This window comes from Notolepis coatsorum, assembly GCF_963971535.1.
Source record: "Notolepis coatsorum genome assembly, chromosome: 14".
NCBI classification, from domain to species: Eukaryota; Metazoa; Chordata; class Actinopteri; order Aulopiformes; family Paralepididae; genus Notolepis; species Notolepis coatsorum.
Genome location: NC_140178.1, coordinates 93460662 through 93487934, shown reverse-complemented (window position 1 = coordinate 93487934; position 27273 = coordinate 93460662). Strand labels below are relative to the sequence as shown.

Below are 27273 nucleotides of genomic sequence, written 5' to 3'. Positions count from 1 at the left end.
GTTTCCCTTCTTGGGCGAGCAGTAGCCATTACCACATTCACTGGGGAGCAGCGTCGATTATGTGTTTTGGACTATAACGTTGGATCAATAAACACGATCAATATTTGGAATGGCGATCAGGAATTGGATTAATCTTTTTGCAGAACATCTGATGTGAGGTAAGGACTCTATTTGACCAGTATTGGGTTAATCAGATGTTTTTTTCTCCGCCATCGCAGCGTGTGTGTGTGCGTAACGTTAGCGCTGACCACGGCATGGACAATCGATTTTTCAGCCCGCTTCTCTAGCGTGCATAAGTACACATATACTATCGATAATCTAGCGTTTATTTGAAAACGATTCATAAATCAGCCGAAAAATTACGTGTTTTGTGTATTCGACTAACGAGCTATTATTGCGGAATTTCTCTGGAATTACTAGACATCTCCAAAACTATACTCTTATTCAAAACGGTATAAAATGGAAATGTACCAATGAAAAAACAATTCGTTTCGTACATGTTGACTGCAAGCAAGTCATTGATAAGCGACGGGTGTATTAGACTCATAATTTAAGATATAGTTTAAGCGTTTGCAAATTTCCCCGTCCTCCCATTGACCTCAGTGCTGGCACGCTAGCCCTAATATGGTCATAATGCCGTGGCTCTGAATGAGTTAAACGGCTCATATTTAAATACGCAATTATGATTAAAGCACTACTTCCAAGCACTAGTTTGTCCCTTTGAGGGAAACAAAGATACAATATAATGTTTTCCCCATATTATCTAGTTGTGGTGAATGTTCTTACTGCGTGCTGGTGGTCCAACACACATTAATGAATGTAGAGGAAACGCTGTACTTGTCCTATTGGGCAAAATGTGGGGAGTTCTTCATGATAAAGCTAAATAACTTTGACCACAGTGATCTGTGGAAGTACAGAAGGGACAAAGCGGTGTATAATAGTCTTGCTTGGTGCTTTGCGTTGAGTCTACCTGCACATCCTGCAGCTGGGACTCTACAGCAGAACAGTCCTTGGTGGCTTTGACAGACTTTCCCTCCACGTCACTCAACAAGCCGCTCACGGTGTCCAGCTCGGTCTGAAAAAAGAATCACAACGCGAGTTAATGTAGTAAACATGAATACGCTTTATGCTTAGGTTGTGAATGTACACAAATGTGCCTTTATTCCCAGTGCTGGGTACCTGTTCTTCAAAGAGCACCCGCTTCTCAACACGAGAAACAGTGCTCAATGTCAGTTATATAAATTCCTTTATTTATTTAAATCATGATAAAAAAGCACCAGCCCCTAATCGAGGCCTCGTACCTGCATCTTGGCCACTTTGTCTGCCAGCTCCAGCCTCTGGCGCTCGCTCTCTCCATGTTTGACCTGGAGCTCCTGGACCTGAGCCTCAGCCTTCTTCCTGCGGTGCTCAGAGTCCCCCTTACCCTGCATGAGGGTCTGCAGCTCGATGGCCAGCTCGTTCCTCTCAGACTCCAGCGCCTGCTTGGCCTTGTCCACAGACACCTTGTTCTGTAAGGGAGAGAGAGAGGAGTAAAGTTAAGTTGTACTCGATTGTCCCTGCAGGGAAATTATTCCTCTGGCTGCCCAGGTAGTTAGGTGGTCAAATGCAGACCAACTCCCGTTGTAATGTCAGCACCCTGGTCAATGGCAGGAGTGTACCTAGCATGCATGTCCCATCCTTTGAGGGTTATGTACAAATTGAAGCGCATTCATATTTGATCTGCAACATCTACTTTTACAGTTTGATCTGAATTTGGTGAACAAGGAAGTGCTGCAGTACAGGAGAGCACCATCTCATTTGCATTTAATGATATGAGCAAAGCAAAATAAAACCAGTTTGAGGCTGATTGAGCCTGAGGTGCTGCTACTAGGTGCTTTTTGTCCATAAAAAAAACATGCCAATGTTTGTAAATAGACCATGAAAATGTTTATATTAAACTGGGAAATGGGCATAATATGGACTCTTTAAGCATACGGCTATTTATTTGTGTTCAACAGACATCATGGCAGACATGGCAGTCAGTCATCACAAATGTAAGCTCCCAAATATAGACAAATCTGTATTGGAGCCAAAACCCTCATGTCGATCCTAATGTGTGCAGTGGTGTACATTAAAGCGACTAACTAAAAGTATGTAAAACAGGCAATATAGACGACCATCGATGAGTGTCATTTACCCTCTTGGCCTGCTCCAGCTGCTCGTTGAGTTCGTCGAAGGCCTGGCCCTGTTTATGCCTCATCTCTGTGACCTGATTCTCGTGGACTTTAGCCTCGTCATCCAGAGACTTCTTCAGATGGGCCACCTCAGTCTCTCGCTTGGTCCTGATGAAGAGGAGAAGGCATTAGTCTTCATGTTTAAATAATGGGGTGCCCAGAGATGGCGCCTCTGGAATGTGTAGGACCCCTGCTGGCCTGGGATCCAATCCTGCCTGAACCATCTCTCCTCTGCACTCTCAGCCTTCCTACTGTCTCAATGCAGAACCTTCTCTCCAGTATCTCCCCTACTCTCTCAGCCTTCCTACAGTCTCAATAAAGAACCTTCTCTCTAGTATCTCCCCTAATCTCTCAGCCTTCCTACAGTCTCAATAAAGAACCTTCTCTCCAGTATCTCCCCTACTCTCTCAGCCTTCCTACAGTCTCAATGCAGAACCTTCTCTCCAGTATCTCCCCTACTCTCTCAGCCTTCCTACAGTCTCAATAAAGAACCTTCTCTCTAGTATCTCCCCTACTCTCTCAGCCTTCCTACAGTCTCAATAAAGAACCTTCTCTCCAGTATCTCCCCTACTCTCTCAGCCTTCCTACCGTCTCAATAAAGAACCTTCTCTCCAGTATCTCCCCTACTCTCTCAGCCTTCCTACAGTCTCAATAAAGAACCTTATCTAGTATCTCCCCTACTCTCTCAGCCTTCCTACAGTCTCAATAAAGAACCTTCTCTCCAGTATCTCCCCTACTCTCTCAACCTTCCTACAGTCTCAATAAAGAACCTTCTCTAGTATCTCCCCTACTTTCTCAACCCTTCTACTGGCTCAATAAAGAACGTAAGACTACTAATGGGAACTAAAATGCATAAATAGTTATATAGACATTTCAAAGCATTGCGCACATTAAGCTCTGTGCCTCAGGGTATGTTGACAAGTTAGATTTCTTCAAAAATAAACTCATAGTTTACTTGAGTAGTGTTCTGAAGGTGACCCCGAGCCGACCTCTGAAGGTGACCCTGAGACCGGGATTAAAGCAAAAAAAAATCTCCTGACCTTTTTTTCAGGCCAAGTCATTCTTATTTTAACCTCCACTGTATTTTTTTTTAATAGCGTTAGTGTTTTAAGGGAGCCTACTTGTAGAGCCTACTGTCCTGACTGACTATAGACCCTACTGTTGTGGTTGTTGTGCCAGGCAGGGAGGCTGTGTGCTGGAGAGCGTGAATGCAAGTCTTGTGGCTAGCTTCTGATTGATGGCGAGCTAGCACCCTTTTCCCATTACTTTGAACCATGAACTAAAAGGCTTGTTATCATACAAACAAGGGACTAAACACGTTTCGCAATTATGCCACAACAATGTGGAACGCCCTACCCACAGCCGTAATTTTTTTTTTAATCCTCAGTGTTTCCCACAGGATTTAGTGAGACTGTGGTGGTGGGTGAACCTCGGCCCCTCTAAATATAAATCAAAATATTATATAAATATAATCAAATTGACGGAAATCAGTCTCAAGACTGAACGCTTTTATGCCTGCCCTGAGATGACCTCCGATTAAATCCATATGTGTAGGAGACTAGGTCATGTAAATGAGACTAGGTCATGTAAACTAACATGTAATCTTCCTCATCCTCAAACAATAAAGTAATCTTCCTCCAACAATAAAGTAAATCTTCCTCTTCTTCGTGTACCTGAGCTCCTGCTGGGCGGCGGTGGAGTCCAGGGTGTCCTCCAGCTCCGTCTTCAGGGCCTCCAGCTCCTCTCCCAGGTCTCGGCGGTGCTTCTCCGCCTTGGTGCGCGCCTGTCTCTCCAGCTCCAGGTCCTCCTGCAGCTCAGACAGCTGGGCCTCCATCTCGCGGATCTTCTTCTGGGCCAGGTTCTTCTGAGCCGCCTCCTCCTCGATCCTGACCACAGGAGGAACAGGGTGAGATTTAAGTGAAACATTGAACCCTGTGAACTTCCACAACACACAGAAAGATGATCTACAAGCTTGCGTTACACACACACACACCTGGCCAGGGCTGCCTGTAGCTCCTCCTCCTTCTTGGCCAGCTGGGCGCGGAGCTCTGCGATCTGGGCATGGAGCTCGGAGATCTGGTCGGTGGCCTCGGTGGAGTCTCCCTCCAGCTTACGCCGGTTCTTCTCCAGCTCCTGTCGCTGCTTCTCCTCCCGGCGCAGGCGGTCTGGTGGAGGGAGGAACAGACGGGGGGGGGGGGGGGGGGGAGAAGAATATGTCATCAAGAGGTTGAGGTGATCGCTTTGCCCTAGTCACTCTCAAAAGATACGTTGCATAGTCAGTGAAATGATCCGACGTCAATTGTGAGGTAGAGTTTTGCGATGCAGCGTGTTCCTTCTACCAAACTCCAGGTCAGTGATCATGGCTTCATGTTTGGTGTGTGTTCCGTCTACCTACCCTCGAGGTCAGTGATCATGGCTTCATGCTTGGTGTGTGTTCCGTCTACCTACCCTCGAGGTCAGTGATCATGGCTTCATGCTTGGTGTGTGTTCCGTCTACCTACCCTCGAGGTCAGTGATCATGGCTTCATGCTTGGTGTGTGTTCCGTCTACCTACCCTCGAGGTCAGTGATCATGGCTTCATGTTTGGTGTGTGTTCCGTCTACCTACCCTCGAGGTCAGTGATCATGGCTTCATGCTTGGTGTGTGTTCCGTCTACATATCCTCGAGGTCAGTGATCATGGCTTCATGCTTGGTGTGTGTTCCGTCTACCTACCCTCGAGGTCAGTGATCATGGCTTCATGCTTGGTGTGTGTTCCGTCTACATATCCTTGAGGTCAGTGATCATGGCTTCATGCTTGGTGTGTGTTCCGTCTACATATCCTCGAGGTCAGTGATCATGGCTTCATGCTTGGCGTGTGTTCCGTCTACATATCCTCGAGGTCAGTGATCATGGCTTCATGCTTGGCGTGTGTTCCGTCTACATATCCTCGAGGTCAGTGATCATGGCTTCATGCTTGGCGTGTGTTCCGTCTACCTACCCTCGAGGTCAGTGATCATGGCTTCATGCTTGGTCTTAAGTTTCTGCAGACTCTTTGACTTCTCCTCCTCCTCAGCCAGGTTGGTGGTGAACTCAGAGATCCTCTCATCCATTAGCTTCTTCTCCTAAAGTTGCAACCAGGGTCAAATAATCATATTTCAATAAAGGCTTCAACACATACTATACTATGAATTTCCCCAGAACTCTTGGCAGAGGCTGAGGTGTAGTCAGCAATAGCAACCCATCACCTATTCCCACTCAACTCCAACCCACATCAGACAAACTAAAAATACCAATCAGGGCTCTTTTCCCCTAGAAGTCACCATTTGGCGGCATTACAGAATCTAAAAAAATAAAAACTACATTTCAGTCACATGGTTCCAATGAGTGTTGGGCCTCTACTGCAGCTGAAAGCAGTGGAGGAAACGGTGCCTGCGGTTCTTCAAGGTCTGCAGATTTGGTGCCGATGTGGCCAAGCTCTCCAGACTCACAAAACCTGCTTTTATGTCCAATTATCATAATGTCCTCCTCAAAACAGAATTACAGCATCTCATGAACTCTGGTGCATGTGGCTCTACTGTACACACTGCTCTTCTATACATCAAACTAATCTTTTCCTGGAGCAATCAGTTTGACTATGAAATAGAGTACAGATGGTGGTTCTGACCTTGTTGAGTTTGTTGTTCTGGTCGTCCAGCAACATCACGTCTTCCTCCACCTTCTTCATCTTGGCCTCCAGGGTCACCTTCTCCAGCTGGGTCCTCTGTCTGGCTGCCTCCTCCTCGTCCAGCTGCTGCTCCAGATCCTGTGGACAGACGGGCAGACAGGGTCAGACAGACGGGCAGACACAGGGTCAGACACAGACACAGGGTCAGACAGACGGGCAGACAGGGTCAGACGGGCAGACAGGGTCAGACAGACGGGCAGACACAGGGTCAGACACAGGGTCAGACAGACGGGCAGACAGGGTCAGACAGGCGGGCAGACAGGGTCAGACAGGCGGGCAGACAGGGTCAGACAGAAACAGACACAGGGTCAGACAGGCGGGCAGACAGGGTCAGACAGGCGGGCAGACAGGGTCAGACAGACAGACACAGGGTCAGACAGACTGGTAGACAGACACACGGGTCAGACACAGACACGGGGTCAAACAGACGGGCAGACAGGGTCAGACAGACAGACACAGGGTCAGACAGGCGGGCAGACAGGGTCAGACAGACAGACACAGGGTCAGACAGACTGGTAGACAGACACACGGGTCAGACACAGACACGGGGTCAAACAGACGGGCAGACACAGGGTCAGACAGACACAGGGTCAGACAGGCAGACAGACAGACGGGCAGACACAGGGTCAGACAGACACAGGGTCAGACAGGCAGACAGACACACGGGTCAGACACAGACACAGGGTCAGACAGATGGGTAGACACAGGGTTTTAAGCCATCATTTGCTATTTTTATCTTTATCCTTTGTCCATGTTAATTTATTGTCCTGTATGGTTGTTTGTTGCTTTATGTCAGGTGTTGCTCGAAAAAGAGCTCAAGCTTCTTACCTGGTGAAATAAATAAAAAAGTATCACTTCTGATCGCCTCACTTTGAAGTGAGCATCAGTCTGACTCACTCAGCATTGGGACAGGGCTCGTGTGAAGGTGCAAAACTACGTTTGTGAGAATGCAGTGTCAAATTGGGACAGTCAAATGTGTAGAGTGTTCGCGTCACTCCCTCCCCACCGTGATGTTCTGCTGCATCTTCTTCCTCTCCCCCTGTAGGTGAGTGGCGCGCTCCTCCTCTTCCTCCACACGGGCCTCCAGGTCATGGAGAATCTCCTCCAGCTCCTGCTTCTTAGCGGCCAGGCGGGCCCTCATCTCCTCGGCCTCCGCGCACAGCTCCGTCTCAGCCTGCAGCTGCTCCTGCAGAGCTAGCTTCTCTGCGCCCAGCTAGAGAGAGAGAGAGCAGTTAGTATAGAGGGGCTTCCTTAGGGCTCAGCTAGAGAGAGAGAGAGAGCAGTTAGTATAGAGGGGCTTCCTTAGGGCTCAGCTAGAGAGAGAGAGAGCAGTTAGTATAGAGGGGCTTCCTTAGGGCTCAGCTAGAGAGAGAGAGAGCAGTTAGTATAGAGGGGCTTCCTTAGGGCTCAGCTAGAGAGAGAGAGAGCAGTTAGTATAGAGGGGCTTCCTTAGGGCTCAGCTAGAGAGAGAGAGAGCAGTTAGTATAGAGGGGCTTCCTTAGGGCTCAGCTACAGAGAGAGAGCAGTTAGTATAGAGGGGCTTCCTTAGGGCTCAGCTAGAAAGAGAGAGAGCAGTTAGTATAGAGGGGCTTCCTTAGGGCTCAGCTAGAAAGAGAGAGAGCAGTTAGTATAGAGGGGCTTCCTTAGGGCTCAGCTAGAGAGAGAGAGCAGTTAGTATAGAGGGGCTTCCTTAGGGCTCAGCTAGAGAGAGAGAGCAGTTAGTATAGAGGGGCTTCCTTAGGACTCAGCTAGAGAGCAGTTAGTATAGAGGGGCTTCCTTAGGGCTCAGCTAGAGAGAGCCGGAGACAACAGTTAGTATAGAGGGGCTTCCTTGGGGCTCAGCTACAGAGAGAGCAGTTAGTATAGAGGGGCTTCCTTAGGACTCAGCTAGAGAGAGCAGTTAGTATAGAGGGGCTTCCTTAGGGCTCAGCTAGAGAGAGAGAGCAGTTAGTATAGAGGGGCTTCCTTAGGGCTCAGCTAGAGAGAGAGAGAGCAGTTAGTATAGAGGGGCTTCCTTAGGGCTCAGCTAGAGAGAGAGCAGTTAGTATAGAGGGGCTTCCTTAGGGCTCAGCTAGAGAGAGCAGTTAGTATAGAGGGGCTTCCTTAGGGCTCAGCTACAGAGAGCAGTTAGTATAGAGGGGCTTCCTGGGGGGTTCTTGGGGCTCAGCTAGAGAGCAGTTAGTATAGAGGGGCTTCCTGGGGGGGTTCTTGGGGCTCAGCTAGAGAGCAGTTAGTATAGAGGGGCTTCCTGGGGGGGTTCTTGGGGCTCAGCTAGAGAGCGAGAGCAGTTAGTATAGAGGGGCTTCCTGGGGGGGTTCTTGGGGCTCAGCTAGAGAGAGCAGTTAGTATAGAGGGGCTTCCTGGGGGGGGTTCTTGGGGCTCAGCTACAGAGAGCCGGAGACAACAGTTAGTATAGGGTGGGTGGTGGAATATTCCAAGTGAACTTACCTGTTGCTGCTTGACCTCCATCTCCTGAAGCTGCTGCTCAGCGAACCCTTGCTTCTCCTTGACCTTGACCAGCTCATCGTCCTTGGCCTGCATCTCCTCCTCCTGTCGGCTCACCTGCAACAGGGGCTTCACCTGGGAGGGAGAGGATGTGTTATTTTTAAAAAGGAGACTGGGCAGTCCACTCACTAGGGTAGACACAGGAGAGAAGGCTCTTTATGGAGACAGTAGGAAGGCTGAGAAGGAGACAGTAGGGGAGACACAGGAGAGAAGGCTCTTTATGGAGACAGTAGGAAGGCTAAGAAGGAGACAGTAGGGGAGACACAGGAGAGAAGGCTCTTTATGGAGACAGTAGGAAGGCTAAGAAGGAGACAGTAGGGGAGACACAGGAGAGAAGGCTCTTTATGGAGACAGTAGGAAGGCTAAGAAGAAGACAGTAGGGGAGACACAATAAAGAACCGTCTCTCCTGAGACAGTAGGAAGGCTGAGAGGGAGACACAGGAAAGAATGTTCTTATTTGAGACAGTAGGAAGGCTTTGGGGGAGACGAAGTATGAGAGCCACAGGAGAGAAGGTTGTTCACAGAGACTTGTTAAAGCGTGGGGGGTGTACCTTGGTGAAGAGCCGCCACCACTGCCAGTTCCTGAGCTTCAGGTAGGCAGCACAGTTCCTCTGGATCACCCTCATGGCCGTCAGCTGCTGCTGCCTCTTGGCAAAGGCCCTGCCGAGCAAAACAACAATCACTTTTAATAGCCAAGTCAAGGAATGCACAACTTACATTGGTGTTCTACGTGTAGGTACACACACACACTACACCGAGCCAATACATGTGGTACCAGGACAAACCAGTAGGTACACTACACAGAGCCAATACACATGCTACCAGTCACTGATTATTACAGGAAGATGGATAGAATAAACCATAAACTAGTTGTAGTAATTGAGTATAGTAGTAGTAGCAGTGGTGGTGGTTGTTGAATAGTAGTGGTGGTGGTGGAATAGTAGTGGCAGTGGTTGAATAGTGGTGGTGGTTTAATAGTAGTAGCAGCAGTGGTGGTGGTTTAATAGTAGTTGTGGTTAAATAGTAGTAGTGATGGTGGTTCAACAGTAGTAGTAGTAGTAGTAAAGGTAGCAGTGGTGGTGGTTGAATAGTAGTTGTGGTTGAATAGTAGTAGTGATGGTGGTACAACAGTAGTAGTAAAGGTAGCAGTGGTGGTGGTTGAATAGTAGTAAGAGTGGTGGTTGAATAGTAATTAGTAACAGTGGTGGTTGAATAGTAAGAGTGGTGGTTGAATAGTAGTAAGAGTGGTGGTTGAATAGTAGTAAGAGTGGTGGTTGAATAGTAGTAAGAGTGGTGGTTGAATAGTAGTAAGAGTGGTGGTTGAATAGTAGTAACAGTGGTGGTTGAATAGTAGTAAGAGTGGTGGTTGAATAGTAGTAAGAGTGGTGGTTGAATAGTAGTAAGAGTGGTGGTTGAATAGTAGTAAGAGTGGTGGTTGAATAGTAGTAAGAGTGGTGGTTGAATAGTAATTAGTAACAGTGGTGGTTGAATAGTAAGAGTGGTGGTTGAATACTAGTACAGTGGTGATTGTGGTCGAGTGTAGTAGTAGTGGTGGTGGTTGAATAGTAACAGTGGTGGTTGAATAGTAGTAGTGATGATTGTGGTTGAGTGTAGTAGTAGTGGTGATTGTGTGTAGTAGCAGTAAAGGTAGCAGTGGTGGTTGAATAGTAGCAGTGGTGATTGTGGTTGTGTAGTAGCAGTGGTGGTTGAATAGTAGCAGTGGTGATTGTGGTTGTGTAGTAGCAGTGGTGGTTGAATAGTAGTAGCAGTGGTGATTGTGGTTGTGTAGTAGCAGTAAAGGTAGTAGTGGTGGTTGAATAGTAGTAGCAGTGGTGATTGTGTGTAGTAGCAGTAAAGGTAGCAGTGGTGGTGGTTGAATAGTAACAGTGGTGGTTGAATAGTAGTAGCAGTGGTGATTGTGGTTGTGTAGTAGCAGTAAAGGTAGTAGTGGTGGTTGAATAGTAGTAGCAGTGGTGATTGTGGTTGTGTAGTAGCAGTAAAGGTAGTAGTGGTGGTGGTTGAATAGTAGCAGCAGTGGTGATTGTGGTTGAGTGTAGTAGCAGCAAAAGTAGTGGTGGTGGTTGAATAGTAGCAGCAGTGGTGATTGTGGTTGTGTAGTAGCAGTAAAAGTAGTGGTGCTGGTTGAATAGTAGCAGCAGTGGTGATTGTGGTTGAGTGTAGTAGCAGTAAAAGTAGTGGTGGTGGTTGAATAGTAGTAGCAGTGGTGATTGTGGTTGTGTAGTAGCAGTAAAAGTAGTGGTGGTGGTTGAATAGTAGTAGCAGTGGTGATTGTGGTTGTGTAGTAGCAGTAAAGGTACTAGTAGTGGTGGTTGAATAGTAGCAGTAGTGGTGGTTGTGGTTGAGTGTAGTAGCAGTAAAAGTAGTGGTGGTCTCATCTTACTTGCGGGCCACATAGCCTCTGCACCAGGCCTGGAAGCTGATGATGACGTCAGTGATCTTCATGTCCCTCTCCTCCTCCAGGTGAGCCAGGACTCCAGCCCTGAAGAACACCTTGCTCTGACCAATACGGTACAAGTTGGGGTCCAGCTCCAGACATTTGATCTGACAAAAAATAAGAGAGAAACGCACACATCAGTCCAACTCTGTCCAGTTTATGTTTCTTCAAGGAAACCCGTTTTAGAATTAAATGTGGTAGAGAGAGTTTCAGAATAATGTAGCATCGTACCATGAGCACACAGGCCTGCTTGCCATCCATGAAGCCCTTTGGGATGGCGTTGGGAGTCAGGATCTCATACCTAGAGGTGAGACAGACGGGGATATAGTAATTAAACATTATTGGCAATACCATGGTAATAACATCCAATCCAATTATCCAATTATAATTGAAGACCATATATCTATCATAATTTAGAAGTATTAGTTCCTTGCCTCTGTCTGAACTCCTGGAAGACTATGCGGTTGGGGAAGCCCTGTCTGCAGATACGGATTCCTTCCAGAACTCCATTACACCTCAACTGGTCCAGAACCAGGTGGGGGTCCAGTTTACCAGCCTAGGGGGGGGGGGGGGGGGGTGGAGGAGAGTGGGCAGCAGATCGATTAAATGTATCCAGTCATTCCATTGTGATAGAGATTGATAGTGACCGAAAAGCATAATGGACATAGTGATGCAGTCATTGATTTCACCGTCTGAAGTAAATACATGTTAAGTGTAGATTGTAAGCATAGATGTTAACCCTTTCACTGCCACACTACAGAAGGTTAACCAGAAGGTTTACTAGTAAAGGGTTAACCTTCTGTAGTGTGGCAGTGAAAGGGTTAAGTGTAGATGTTAAGTGTAGATGTTAAGTGTTAAGTGTAGATGTTAAGTGTAGATGTTAAGTGTAGATGTTAAAGTGTAGATGTTAAGTGTAGATGTTAAGTGTAGATGTTAAGTGTTAAGTGTAGATGTTAAAGTGTAGATGTTAAAGTGTAGATGTTAAGTGTAGATGTTAAGTGTAGATGTTAAGTGTAGATGTTAAGTGTAGATGTTAAGTGTAGATGGTAAGTGTTAAGTGTAGATGTTAAGTGTTAAGTGTAGAGTGTAGATGTTAAGTGTAGATGTTAAGTGTAGATGTGAAGCCACACCTTCTTCTCGTGGTTGGGGATGATGCAGCGGACAAAGTTGGGGTTGGTGTTCCTCAGGGTGGCCATGAGTTTAGACAGCTGCTCCTTGTACAGCTGGCCCACCGTACGGAACATGCCCTTACGGGTCTTAAAGGCCCCGGGAAGCTCAGACATACCGGCCACCTTGTCCAGGCCCACGATGCGGTCCACTGAGGAGAGGAGAGGAGGAGGGTGAGAACAGGGCGGGCTAAATATATGCATGTATTAAAAACCAGGCAGACTCGAACCAAAATGCACATGTCGGGTGGAGAAGAGGAATAGTAATGATAATATATGGTCTCCATCTCTCCTTGTAAAACATGAACCAGGAGAGAGAGAGAAGATGGACGATGTTGAGAAACCAAGTGAGACGATCACACAAACACCCAGTGAATGCAGTGGGGAACATGTCTGGGGAGGGAAGGGATGAAGAGCAGGAAGGGTAAGAAGGAATGTAAAGAAGGGAGAGAAGGAAGAGGGAGGGGATGGAGGGAGAGAAGGGAAAGGAGCAGAGAGAAGGGAGAGCAGCAGAAAGGGAAAGAGAGAAGGAAGGAAGAGCAGCAGAAAGAGAAGGAGAGGAGAGAGAGAAGGAAGAGAGAGCAGCAGAAAGGGAAGGAGAGGAGAGCGAAGGAGAGGAGAGAGAGCAGCAGAAAGGGAAGGAGAGGAGAGCGAAGGAGAGGAGAGAGAGAAGGAAGGGAGAGCAGAGGTATAGAGGGAGGAGGGAGGGAGGGAGAGAGAGGAGTCAAAGTGCCAGTGAAGCGTGGGGAGGTCACACCATAACGAGAAGAAACTCAGTGCAGTGAGTGCTGTGAGAGTGAGTCTGTCGAGTGAGTGTGTGCATCCGTCTGTTGAATGAGTGAATGAGTCTGTGGAGTATCCAGTCTGTTGAATGAGTGAATGAGTCTGTGGAGTATCCGTCTGTTGAATGAGTGAATGAGTCTGTGGAGTATCCGTCTGTTGAATGAGAGTATCAGTTAGTCGAGTATGCGTCTGTTGAATGAGAGTATGCGTCTGTTGAATGAGAGTATGCGTCTGTTGAATGAGAGTATGCGTCTGTTGAATGAGAGTATGCGTCTGTGCACTGCACAGTGAGTTTGTGATGTGTGCTCTTTGAACTATGTAGCTATAGTGTAGCTATGTAAATGTTATAAAATAAACATGGCAAAAATGTAATAAAAAAACATGGCAGTTGTAGTGGGCATGTTTTGTATACTGTGATAACACCAAACCCATGCAGTATAATACCCATTGCTGCAGTACCAATGACCAACACCAGGGGTCCCCATACCACACTATTACACTGAGGGAGAGAGGGAGAGTTCCATGAAAGGGCAATAAGTGGTAGGTAGACTGCACAAAACCTGGGGGGGTGGGGGTAGTTAAGTCACAATACAAACATTTCAATTTATTTGACGCATATATAAATAAAACAAAGACGACAGGATCAGATATAGGTTCGACTTAAGGAGAAGGCAGTGGCCGGTTTCAAAGAATAGTTGAAAATCATGTATTTTATAATAAAAAAAAGTTATGAAAAAAAAGCTGTGATGGACCATAGGAGTGAGATGGGAATAGACCAAAACAATGAAAAAGAAGCCTGGTCACGGAGTGAGTGAAGAAGAGGAAAACGATTGTAAAAAAAATTGGCTCCGACAACTAAGGACCTCTGAGGCCCAGTAGGAACGACAGGAGAGAAGACGATGACAAAATGGGGAGGTTCAGAGGAAGAGGTGGATGGAAACAAACATCTATTACAAACATGAAGAGAACCCTCTCGCATTGAAGAACCATATAACTCAGTTTTGTAAAGTTATTTTCTTTTAAAGTCAGTCCAAATCACTTGGGAGTGTGAATGCGATACACCACCAGAAAGTACTCAACCTCTAGTCTTTATCTATGAATAAACACAACACTCTAAATTACCATCTTTAGATAAAAGTTGGAAAACATTGTTCCTCAGAGAACTTAAAGCAGTTGTACGGTTCTTCATCCGAGGTACTCAAAAAGGAGAACCGACCCATCTCAAACCGCGCCCTTTTTTTCTTGATCCTCCAAATCAACCGTTCCGAGTTTGAGATGAGTACATTTCCCAAAGCCGATGCCGTTCCAAGACTAAATAAACAATAACTGCAGCGTCTTCACAGGAAATCTGTTTATTTTGGCCTGAACTCACCATCCTTCCACAGCTCGGAGACAAACTTGTCTGTGGACACGTTGAGCAGAGACGCCACGTTGTCATTCAGAGGATCCATGTTCTTCATCAGCCACTCGTCTGCCTTGTAGTCCACCTGGGGAGGGGGACGGGGACGGGGGGAGATTAGGACTGAACGGACTGGTATTGGATATCTGGCCGATAACAGGCTAAAATACAGTATCAGTATCTGGCTGGTACCAGGCTAAAATACAGTATCGGTATCTGGTAGGGGTGGGAATCACCAGTTTCATCACGATACGATATAGATTCTTTGGACAACAATACGATATTTGCCGATATCACAAAGTCTGCCACGATACGATACGATACAGGTGCCTGCGATCGATAGACGATATTATGTGCCCATTTAACACAATCAGTCACATTTAGATAAACTAAAAAAAGGCTACGGAAATATCAATTGACGTTTTTATTTTTGAGCTCTTCCAGACATTTAAATGAAAAACAATCTATTGTTTTTAATACAAATAGACCTCCTGTTCACCGTTTTTGGTTCGTTTCTTATATTTATTATGTATTCATGTTTAAATATCAACATTATCTGTCCATCCTCAGTAACACACAGAATGCCCCTCCCCCAGTCCCCACACAGAAAAGTAGACTGCCCCCGCCCCTCCTCCCCCTCTCCTCTCTCCTGTTCTCTCACGGTTAGCTGCCAGCTAACGTAACGTTAATTTATATCTGCCCACGCAACGTGGGCATAAAGGAACGGTGACGATGCAAAGCATGTTAGATGCATTTGACCCGTTGCGGGGAACAGCCGCATAAGTTGCCGTGAGTTTTTTCTAAACAAAAAAAGCGAACGTTAGTGCTAGCTGGTTAGACTTATGTAAGCTATTTAATGTGTTCTATTGTGGTGGATCAACATAATGTAGCGATCAGTCATGCAGTATTATGTAGGGAAGAAAGGAGTTTATTTCCAGCTCAATATGGGGTTTTACAAGTTGATACTTCCCTTCTCACATCACAACACAGCTACCTGCTAATATGCTAGCTTCACAACAACAACGCTAGCTTCACAACAACAACGTAACATCCGGTCCGTCCTCTCATATCTCCCGGGGGGAAACAACACCCCCAGCATAACAGTGGTGCTCCTAAGACCATACAACTAGAGCGACACACCCCAGAATATTACAATAATTCACCCACGGAAAGATGTGTTGGGGATAAGGGTTCCGCACGAACAATTATGTTTGTTACTTTCCTGTCGGCAAATGAGTTCCTGTTAGCTAGCAAGTAGCAAGTAAACAGTGTTGCCGTTGAATAAACTAGCAAGATTTTATTTGCAAACTACATTTTGTGTCGTCGTTTTTAGTCAACGACATTGCATGAATAATTTCATCACGTTAGTGTCACATGGTCTCCATTAACGTGACGTCTTGTATTCGTCAGGGGAAAAAGCTTCGTTACGACCATATATAGTGATCATTTTCATTGACTAAATTAACACCAAGGACATACGGCCATATTCATCTTATTTTGTTCCACACACACTGTTGTGGCAGTTAGGGCTGGGTTGGGTATCGGCACAGATTACATTATAATTCACAAGGTCCAGATTCAATTGGATTTTGATTAAATTGGGCTCGATGGCGCTGGTTTCAAGGTTATTAAAAGATGTAATTTGGTCAATAGAGTTTCCGTAGTGGTTCAGCAGAAACTAGACATCTGCAGGAACAGGAGGCTCGCTATAAATAACCTCTAGCGTAACTCTTCACACATCCACTGAAAGAAGACATAGCTTAGAAGATCAATCTTGGGATTTTAAGAATCAATTTGATAAAACGATCGATAGATTGGCCGCAGCCCATGTCTGCTGCCCTTAGGTGGGGACGGGATGGGAAAAGTGCAGAGACATTTCATGTGCATGAGTGTGTTCCTGTGAGTCGCCCATGTTTTTTTTTTTTTTGGTCTTTTTCCCGCTCCATTTTCCTCCGATTTTCTCCCATCCCAATGTTAGTCGTATGCCAATTCCCAGTCCCTTCCTGATCGCTGCGCACTTACCCCCCACAGTCAGATCATCTCGGAGAGTGGAGGCTACCACGTGCTTCCTCCGACACACGTCCAGCCAATCACCGCTTCTTTTCACCTGGCAGCGCGGATTCTCATTGAGAGGGCGTAGCGTGTGGGAGGACCACACTATCCCCCTCACGTCCAATCCGCGCTTAGCAGGCGCCCCGACCGAACTGTAGGAGTCGCTGTTTACAACGACCCGGACCCACCCCGCCAGCTTCTCCCACCCTCTGATACAGCCAATTGTATCAGTGCAGACGGCCAGCCAAGCTGGTGACAACCCCGGAGCTGTGAGCTGGATTCGAACAGGCAAATCCAGCTCAGCTCCGGGGCTGGTGACGAACGCAATCTCCGCTCGGCCACCTAACCGCCCTGAGTCGCCCATGTTTTAATCTTCATGACAATTAAAGACTTTGTTTACTATATTAAAAGGGGCATCATCTGCATGTACCTTGCCAGCGTAGTGCAGGACGCAGAAATCAGCCTCGTCCTTCAGTTTCTTGGGCTTGTGGAACTTTGAGTGAGTGCCTTGCTCCTGGAGCACCTTTTCCACAAAGCTCTTGTCCGTGGCTTTGGGGAACCAGCACTCCTCGTCCAGCAGAGCCAGGATACCAGGAGGACTGGCCTGAAGACAGGGACAGAAACACGATGAGATCATCCACAGTATTCCATTACATCAACATCGTAGTAGACATCTTTGTGTGTAAACAGGTGATTGTAATCAAATAACAGGTGACCGTCATTACATAACAACCGCAGGCTATGGGAGTGTTTATAGCATTGAACCACACTGGTAGGAGAGGCATGATGTCATGAGAATACCATCAACACTAGATGAAAGAAAAGGTAAATAGGAACAGGGGCTGGGAGGGAGGCAGTGAGGATAGATGTGGATAATATGCACTGGGGTGCGCTGGTTATATACTGGAGTGATGATGGACATGTACTGTAGTGATGATGGATATAGTTATGTACTGGGATATGGTGGATATAGTTATGTAGTGATGATGGATATGGTTATGTACTGTAGTGATGATGGATATGGTTATGTACTGTAGTGACGATGGATATGGTTATGTACTGGGATATGGTGGATATAGTTATGTAGTGATGATGGATATGGTTATGTACTGTAGTGATGATGGATATGGTTATGTACTGTAGTGACGATGGATATGGTTATGTACTGGGATATGGTGGATATAGTTATGTAGTGATGATGGATATGGTTATGTACTGTAGTGACGATGGATATGGTTATGTACTGGGATATGGTGGATATAGATAGATGGGATGAACTTTATTGATCCCCTTGGGGAAATTCGGTGACACACATACAGCCATAGCCTCATTATACAAATATTCCACAATCATTACATTGACAGTAATAACGGCACACATAAATTTCACACAAGCATGTACATTTGGTGATAACATGCCGGACTACAGTAGGTCTTGAGACGGCGTATGCATATGTCCGCTGCAGCTCTACACACTTGCGTCTGCACGATTCGGAGGGAGGGAAAGTTCTTTCCTGGACCACAGTTGCAGCAGGGGGTGGGGAGAGGGATGGGCTCTTAGCAACATGTGCTGGTAGTTATGTACTGATGATTGATGTGGTTATGTACTGTAGTGATGATGGATATGGTTATGTACTGGGATAAGGTGGATATGTACTGTAGTGACGATGGATATGAATATGTACTGGGATAAGGTGGATATGGTTATGTACTGTAATGATGATGGATATGGTTATGTACAGTAATGATGATGGATAATAGTCATGTACAGTAATGATGATGGATAATAGTCATGTACAGTAATGATGATGGATAATAGTCATGTACAGTAGTGATGATGGATAATAGTCATGTACTGTAGTGATGATGGATATGGCTATGCACAGGGCTAAGGGACAGCCAGTGGGGTCTCTGTACTCACAGGGCTAAGGGACAGCCAGTGGGGTCTCTGTACTCACAGGGCTATGGGACAGCCAGTGGGGTCTCTGTACTCACAGGGCTAAGGGACAGCCAGTGGGGTCTCTGTACTCACTGGGCTAAGGGACAGCCAGTGGGGTCTCTGTACTCACTGGGCTAAGGGACAGCCAGTGGGGTCTCTGTACTCACAGGGCTAAGGGACAGCCAGTGGGGTCTCTGTACTCACTGGGCTAAGGGACAGCCAGTCTCTGTACTCACAGGTTTCTCTATGAGGTCGATGCAGGGCTGCAGGTCCAGACCGAAGTCGATGAAGCTCCACTCGATGCCCTCCCTCTGGTACTCCTCCTGCTCCAGGATGAACATGGTGTGGTTGAACAGCTGCTGCAGCTTCTCGTTGGTGTAATTGATGCACAGCTGCTCAAAGGAGTTGAGCTGCAGGAGGGAAACAAAAAGGTTTTAGATTAGTATGGTTAACATGCCAATAAAAAACACATTTATAGAGCGTTTGTGTCATGCAAATATTTGTATGAGGGAGCAGGTACGCAAACGACATGTTTAGACGCCGCTGTACCATATCATTCTGAAAACACGCCATGTCCCCTAGCAGGGAGCAGGGTGTTACTGGCTCTCTGAGGTGGCCTTGGAGCGTGAGATGGTGTTGCAGCATGAGTGACTTCCTGTGCTACGGTGTTGCCATCACTGATAATAAAAGTCTGTGCTACTGTGAGTGGCTAAAGCTTGGACTAATGTTTGTCCTCACGCAAACATGACCTGGTGATAACGCCTACAGCCCGAGTGTTTCTAGATCAGACCGGCCCAAAGAAATGACTTTCATACAAATGATGCCAGTAGGATTGGTCTACAATCCTTCACCTAATTGAGGCATGGGGAAACCCCCTCATTGATAACTTCCCTCCCCAGCTCACGTCAAAGATCTCAAAGCCGGCGATGTCCAGGATGCCGATGAAGGAGGCGCCCTGTCTCTTGGTCTTGTCCAGGGCCTTGTTGATCCTCATCACCAGCCAGCGGAACATCCTCTCGTAGGTGGCCTTCGCCAGCGCCTCCACCGCAAACTCTGCCTGCTCCTGAGTCTGGGCCTTCTGGACGTAGTCGCGGCCCACCTTGATCCTGGGGGACAGGATGGCCCTGGTGAAGTCAGTCACATTCATCCCCATCAGGTGGCACACCTTCTGGGCCGCTGTGAGGAGGAAGAAAATAAAGGGGGGGGTTAGAAGGGAGGGGTAGGGTAGGAGGGAAAGGGGGAGAGGGGAGGGGTAGGGTAAGAGGGAGAGAGGGGAGGGGTAGGGTAAGAGGGGAAATGAAGAGGGAAATTACAGCGAGTGCAGTGGTTCCCAAAGTCAGGTCTCAAACAGGGGGTCTCAAAATGTGCAATTGGTTTAATTACCTTTTTCTTTTTTAAGTTAATATAATAACATAAGGGTCCATTGACAGGCCTGTGTCATACCTGTGTTGTCGGGCATGGAGGCCTGGTCTGTGTGGCGCTCCTTCTTAAAGCTCATGTTCCCCAGCTGAAGAACAGAGGACACCACCTTCAACATGCCTGCAAGCAGAGGAGAGACATTAGCATCATTTTATTTGCATCCTCTTGTATATTTTACCGAGTGATTCCCGATTGGATTTTCATATCTTTCTTGATTTACATTCCTTTACTGTATGTAAAGACTGTGATAATGCACTTTAACCCTTTCACTACCACACTAGACTGCAGTGAAAGGGTTAAATTAAGTCAGACGCCGAATAACGATAACATGACCCATAATAAACAACGAAGCTCCCGCCTCCCTCACCCATCTGCTCGTCCTCAGGGATCCCCATGATCCTCATGGCCTCCAGGGTATCCATGAACAGGTCCTTGTCCTGCTGTCCCGGGATGGTCAGGTTCCCGTTGACCAGGAAGCGGTAGTTGTTGTAGCCCTCCAGACACAACTCGGCTGAGGAGAGAGGGGGGGATTTGAGGTCATGTGAGGTACAGATGTAGAAGTGTCCCGTTCACTTCGAAAACTTTGCTATTAAAAATGTCATTTAAAAAAAGAAATTTAAACGGGCAGAATCCATTTATATAAAAAAATTAAATAAAAAAAGACAGATTACAACTGTTTCAGCGCCATCGTTTTTGTGTTATTAAATACTCAGAAGTCAATTAGTCATCCACTCATTTAAACACGTTCACAGCGATCTACAAAAATAAAGGATGGGGGCAAAGTAAATAAGGCAAACGGCAGTCTTTTCATACCCGAGACGCCATCTTGTTATGCAAGTGCCAAACATCATTAAACAATAGGACGTTTTAACGTTAATCATTTCGATTCCATACTTCCGTTAGCTAGCAAGGCATACTTTGAGATCTTAAGAAATCTTGGAACATCTTCAGATTTGAAACATCTTCTGTAGGCAAGCAGCAGATGCGAGCAAAACCAGGCTATACCGATGACATAATTTAATTTATTGAACTCATCACAGGGTTAAAGAGGAGCTTGAAAATCTAACGGGAAACAGTCTTCCGAATTACATTAGGCAAACATCTGAATGACTCGTTGCTTACAGCGCATCTTGTCTCCGGCCCCTGTGAGCATGTAGTAGAAGACGTGGAAGGTCCTCTCATCTTTGGCTTGGCGGATGGCACGGGACTTCTCCAGCAGGTCTGGCGGTCAAGACTGTCAAGGACTCATTTTTCTGACACTGAAAGGCTAACGGGTGAGGGGTGCAACTATCGCAGTACGGAATCGAAAACTCAATATACAGTGTCTGGACATTTCTCCTGCTTTCGTCCCCTTGCTTAGGGCTCTCATTTGTCATTAGACATTAGTAATTTGTCATTAGTTCATGCCGGCAGTTGAGTGCCGGCAACGCTATATAGTGTTTGTTTGTCGTATTTTTTTTATTGGCGATTTGAATTCATATTTCATCAATCAAGCCTCACGCTAGTGTTGCAGAGTCTCTCTGAGCTCAATTGGGAAGATACCGCCCCCTATCGTCTCTCCCTGTGTAACTGCACCCCATTAGTTTAGACTGATGAAAGGGGGGGGGGGGGGGGGGCAGTTTCCTCATGTTACTTTTCCGTCAAGCCAACTGAAGAGACCAAGTGATCGCCGAGCCGCAAAACAATGTGGAATACATATTTACAGTACCCAACGCTGAATCAATAAACGCGATCGATATTTTGATGGCGATCAGGAATTGGAATAATCTTTTTGGATAACATCTGATCCGAGGTAAGGAATCTATTTTACCAGTTTTAGGATAATCAGAGCCGTTTTCACCTATATATCAACGTGTCCCATGCGTGTGTGGCTGTGAGCGTGTGCTCGCTGATCAGGAAATAAGATAATCGATTTCAGCCCGCTTCCCTAGCGTGCATAAGTACACATACCATCGATAATCTAGCGTTTATTTGAAAACGATTCATAAATAGGCCGAAAAACGTTTGTGTATGCCAGAATATTCCAGTAAATGCCGCTTAAATCACGGAATCTATATATTTGCCTGAAAAACGAGGGCTTTTCAAAATGCTATAAAACGGAAATGAACCGATTTAAAAAACAATCAGTTTCGACAATGTTGACTGCAAACAAGTCATTGATAAGCGACGGGCAGATTAGACACATAGCCGCATTTAAGACAGAGATTATGCGTTCACAACGCTATCATTGAAGTGGGTGCTGGCATTTAACCACGTTTTACCAAGTTCACCAGTGGCAATGAAAGTGTAAAAGGGGGGGGGGTCATAGGATGATTTTAGGGGGGTGAGGAGAACATGTATATATTATGTTGATAGTCTTGGTGTAGATGCTTTTCTCTTATGAAAAGATAAATATCTGAAGTCTAAAGCCCTCCTCCAATCATCCATCAAGTGAAATAACCTGAAAAAAAGGCTGGTCTCGTTAACTCATCAAAAAAAAAAGAGTTTTCCTGGAGTTATCCGCCGAGGAATCCAGGGATCCACCCAGTGCTAAGTACACCATAATCCTATCTTACACTCCACTCTGAAAAATCTCCCTTTCCCTCCCACTCTGCTATTTCTCTACTTCCTCCCTGCCACTCTTGACACCACAATGCGTCTTATATCCACAATCTGCTCCCGCAGAACAGATTCAACCCACCCACGGCAGTTTGCTAGCAACCCGGCTAATCTATCCTACCCTCCTACAGCCACTAATACACCTGTCACAGTACAGGGAGGCCTATGGAATTGTCAATCAGCAGTCAAGAAAGCTGACTTCATTACTGCCTACGCCCATAGTCAAAATCTGCAGCTCCTGGCTCTAACTGAGACCTGGATAACCCCCAATAACTCATCAACACCTGCAGCATTATCTACAAACTATAACTTCACTCACACACCTCGACCTTCCAGGCGGGGTGGAGGCACTGGCCTCATGACATCTCCTTCATGGACTACAAACTTAACACCCCTCCCAGCACTGTCACTCTCCTCTTTTGAATATCATGCAGTATCTGTCTCTAATCCTTTCAATCTCACCATTGTTACTCTACCGCCCTCCAGGTCCGCTCGATCACTTCACAGATGAGCTGGACATGCTTCTAAGCTCCTTACCGGAAGATGGTACCCCTCTCCTTCTATTGGGCGACTTCAACCTGCCTGACTCATCTCAGTCAGTCATAGTAGTCTCCCTCCTACAATCATTTGACCCGACTCCCACTGTCATGCCTCCCACCCACAAAGCAGGCAACTCCTTGGATCTCATATTTTCCCGTAACTCCAGCATCATTAACACCACGGTAACTCCCCTACATGTATCTGACCATTCCTTCATATCCTTCTCACTAACTCTCATGCTTAACCGAAAGGTCTTCACCCCAACTCAAACCGTCTCCCTCAGACGCAACCTGCCCTCCCTATCCCCCTCCACCCTCTCCTCTGACATACTATCCACTCTACCTTTGAGTGACACCTTCTCTGCTCTCTCCACAGAGATGGCAACCTCCACCCTCCTCTCAGCCCTTGCAACCTCCTTCGACAAGCTCTGTCCCCTCGTTGAGAAACCTGCCCGCCGTTCCCCACCCAGTCCATGGCTGACAGATCCAGTGAGAGAACAAAGACAGGTCCTGAGAGCAGCTGAAAAGTATAGAAAGTCACGCCTCACTGCTGACATCGACACATATCACAACCTCTTGTTAACATTCTCCAAAACCATTACTAATGCCAAAGCTTCTTTCTTTCACCATAGGATCGAGGCCTCTGCCAAGAATCTTCACAAACTGCATGCTACCATGTCCTCCCTCCTCACTCCCCCCCCCACCCCCCCCTCCCTCCCTCATCTTTCTCTGCCGAAGACTTTGCGATCTTCTTTGAGGAAAAAGTGGAGAACATCCGCAGCTCCTTCTCCCAACCCCCACCCATTCCAAATGCTGAATCGAGAACCTCATCCTTCACTCTGTCATCTTTCTCTCCCATTACAGAAGCCGAGACCCTGACACTGGTAACGTCGAACCGTCCGACTACATGCCAGCTGGACCGGCTACCTTCCCCACTCCTCCAGACCATAGCACCAGACATCCTCCCATTCCTAACTGCAACCATCAACTCCTCACTCAACTCGGGGGTGGTCCCCACCTCCCTAAAACAAGCCAGAGTCACGCCCCTCATAAAAAAACCATCCCTGAACCCTACCGTCATAGGCAACTACCGTCCTGTCTCTCTCTCTCCTTCCTTTCTAAAACACTTGAACGTGCTGTATCCAACCAACTTACTGCTTATCTCTTACAGAATGACCTCCTAGACCCTAATCAGTCAGGCTTCAGGACTGGTCACTCCACAGAGACAGCCCTCATTGCGGTCACAGAGGCACTTCACTTAGCAAAAGCGAAAGGCCTCTCCTGATCCTCCTTGCGGCCCTCAATGACCGCTCCTACCAAGTGTCATGGAGAGGGACCCTGTCGGCCACCCGCCCCCTGCGGACGGGTGTCCCCCAGGGCTCGGTTTTAGGACCCCTTCTCTTCTCCCTCTACACTAAATCACTGGGTAACATTATCACGTCTCATGGCTTCTCCTACCACTGTTATGCCGACGATACTCAACTCTTCCTCTCCTTCCCTCCCTCAGATATCCACGTCTCTGAGCGGATCTCGGCCTGTCTGTCCGACATCTCCGCCTGGATGACGACCAACCACCTCAAACTGAACCTAAGCAAAACAGAATTGCTCCACCTGCCGGCCAAATCCTCCCCCCTGACAGACCTTTCCATCACAGTCGAGAATGCAGCTGTGACCGCGTCCCCGACCGCCAAGAACCTTGGTGTTGTCCTCGACGACCAGTTGAACATCTCTGCTCACATCGCAGCGACAACCAGAACCTGCCGATTCCTCCTGAGCAACGTCAGAAGGATCCGCCCCTTCCTGACAAAAGAAGCCACCCAACTCCTCGTCCAATCAACAGTCATCTCCCGCCTCGCCTACTGCAACGCACTGCTCGCTGGCCTCCCGGCCACTGCCACTAAGCCTCTTCAACTCATTCAGAACGCAGCGGCCCGCCTGATCTCAAACCTACCGAAGTCGGCCCATGTCACCCCACTTCTTAGGGACCTGCACTGGCTCCCCATTGCTGCACGAATCGGCTTCAAGGCCCTCGACCTAGCATACCGTGCGGCAAAGGGAACTGCTCCCGCCTACCTCCGGTCAATGGTCTCTAACTACACACCCTCAAGACCCCTACGCTCTGCATCTTCTGGCCGCCTCAGACCTACTCCTATCCAAGCTCCGGGAGGGTCATCAAAGAGAAGTCGCCTATTCTCAGTCCTTGCCCCACAATGGTGGAATGAACTACCCACCCCAGTTAGGACAGCCGAAACACGTCCAATCTTTCGCCGTCGACTAAAGACGCACTTCTTCAACCATTATCTGAGAGAAAAAAAAAGAAAAAAAATCTAACCCTAACTAACCATACTGTCATGCACTTGTCCTAATAAACTAACCTACACTGTAGCACTCAACACTTTGATGAACATTGTTACTCAGCTGATAGAGTTGTGCCCTTCCTGATGGCTTGTCGTGCAGAACTTGTAAGTCGCTTTGGATAAAAGAGTCAGCTAAATGACTAAATGTAAAAAGTCTCAAAATTAAACCCAGGGGGGGGGGGTCCGCTAGTCAGCAAGACCTAGTGGTTAGAGAACCACTGCACCAAGTTCCTTCAGTAAATAACATGTACTACAAATTTTTTATTGAAAGTAAAACTAGGCTAGGCCTGTTTTCAATTGCAAGATAAAAGGTGGACTAGCTGGTATGAAGGATACAGGTTTCAATATTGGCACCAACGATGTATCCATTGACGTCAAAGTTGATCCTAATGAATTTTCCCTAGAGACACAAAGAAAATTAATAAAAGCAACCCTTTACGGCACAGAGATGAGTCTGAAAAACGGATCAAGCTTGTACAAGTCTTACAAATCGTGAGGAGTTGTCGTTTTTGACCGTCTTGGCGTTTCCAAAAGCCTCCAGGATGGGGTTGGCTTGCAGCAGCTGCTTCTCCAGCTCCCCCTAGTGGATAAAGACGCACACAGCACCGCAAAATATTTGTAAAAATGCTACGCTTTTTAGATGTACAAATCATCATCGCCTTTATAAAAAACTAGATGTGTGGTTCCTGTGATTCAGTTCCAGGATTATTCTCCCTCTCATTTCCTAGCAGGAGGGCTCAGACCCCTCACAGCCCCATGAATCACACGGGTGACTCACGGTCGGGTGTTTGTCTGAGAATGCTCATCTGCTCTTCATTTACTGCAGCGTTGCTTCATTGCCAGCAGCTAAGCTGGTGGAACTCTTGGTTCCGTTTTGATGTTCTCTAGTATGTGGACCTATTTCAGAACCAGTTTATTAAGTGTAAATTAGTCACACATGACCGGACTTAACTTCACCGATAAGGGGGGGGAAAACAGGGATTTAAAATCATGCAGTGTACAAAAGAAATTCAAAACACAGGTGGGGATTTAATACAATCACAAGCAATACACACAAGCCTTTATCCACACATAGCGTAATGTTAGTCCCAAACCACATCGGCTCTTCACCCAAAAAAGCAGTCACTAGGGATGCAACGATATCAATACAGAATCAAGATTTTAAACTTATTTCTCTTAATACAGTGCATTGGGAAAAATCGACAATTCTCCTTCTCTGGTGGTATGGTATGACTACTCTATTATAATGTTAGCTGGTGGTATGGTATGGCTACTACTAGGGATGTCCCGATCACGTTTTTTTGCTCCCGATCCGATCCCGATCATGTGATTTTGAGTATCTACCGATACCGATATTTCCCGATCCAATCAAAAAAAAATTATTATTATTCACGTCTTAAACTCATACTGAGGCCTTAGTTTTGGTTTTAAATTACATATCATCATTCATTTATCTATCGTCACACAGAGCAGAAGAATTTTGCCAAAACAAACTAATAGTATCCAGCTGCAGAACGGCGGACCAGCCACACTCTCGGACCCAACCGCATTTCCTTTGATTTAATTATACATCAAATGATTTATGAAGTTAACTTTTCACCTGGATAACGTCAACATTCAGGGTGAATGTAATGTGAGAAATTGGGATTAAATTAAATTTTCTTATTTATTTTTTGGTCCGAGAGAGTGGCTGGTCTGCCGTTCTGCAGCTGGATACTATTGGTTTGTTTTGGCAAAATTCTTCTGCTCTGCATATCATTCATTTATTTATTGTCACACAATTTAAAACCAAAACTAAGGCCTCAGTATGAGTTTAAGACGTGAACATGGTCATGTTTGTTGAATAAAAAAAAAGTAAAAAAAATAAATTGCAGATTTTATTTTATTTATTTTTTGCCGATCCCGATCTTCGGAAAATCACGTGATCGGCCCTGATCCCGATAACGTGATCGGATCGGGACATCCTTAGCTACTACTACCATTAGCTGGTGGTATGGTATGGCTACTACTATTAGCATAATGTTAGCTGGTGGTATGGTACAACTACTGCTATTAGCATAATGTTAGCTGGTGGTATGGTATGACTACTATTAGCATAATGTTAGCTGGTGGTATGGTATGACTACTATTAGCATAATGTTAGCT

At 46.5% G+C, this 27273-nt stretch overlaps 1 protein-coding gene across 2 annotated transcripts in view; it reads right to left on the bottom strand.

Moving 5' to 3' along the window:
- The window catches only part of myh9b (myosin, heavy chain 9b, non-muscle), a 101091-nt gene that overhangs the window by 18642 nt on the left and 55176 nt on the right, over positions 1 to 27273 (bottom strand). For both annotated transcript variants that reach the window (XM_084329611.1, XM_084329612.1), the window contains 23 exons: positions 25616 to 25708; positions 25465 to 25528; positions 20757 to 20855; positions 20002 to 20145; positions 19659 to 19754; positions 19120 to 19391; positions 18452 to 18625; positions 16708 to 16881; positions 14199 to 14313; positions 12008 to 12195; positions 11312 to 11433; positions 11109 to 11178; positions 10824 to 10984; positions 8974 to 9082; positions 8366 to 8497; positions 6924 to 7130; positions 5858 to 5995; positions 5192 to 5315; positions 4207 to 4378; positions 3887 to 4099; positions 2177 to 2321; positions 1302 to 1508; positions 971 to 1075 (listed from right to left, as the gene is read on the bottom strand). In XM_084329611.1, the coding sequence (XP_084185737.1) occupies positions 971 to 1075; positions 1302 to 1508; positions 2177 to 2321; positions 3887 to 4099; positions 4207 to 4378; positions 5192 to 5315; positions 5858 to 5995; positions 6924 to 7130; positions 8366 to 8497; positions 8974 to 9082; positions 10824 to 10984; positions 11109 to 11178; positions 11312 to 11433; positions 12008 to 12195; positions 14199 to 14313; positions 16708 to 16881; positions 18452 to 18625; positions 19120 to 19391; positions 19659 to 19754; positions 20002 to 20145; positions 20757 to 20855; positions 25465 to 25528; positions 25616 to 25708 (3324 nt within the window). The remainder of the gene's footprint in view (positions 1 to 970; positions 1076 to 1301; positions 1509 to 2176; positions 2322 to 3886; positions 4100 to 4206; positions 4379 to 5191; positions 5316 to 5857; positions 5996 to 6923; positions 7131 to 8365; positions 8498 to 8973; positions 9083 to 10823; positions 10985 to 11108; positions 11179 to 11311; positions 11434 to 12007; positions 12196 to 14198; positions 14314 to 16707; positions 16882 to 18451; positions 18626 to 19119; positions 19392 to 19658; positions 19755 to 20001; positions 20146 to 20756; positions 20856 to 25464; positions 25529 to 25615; positions 25709 to 27273) is intronic.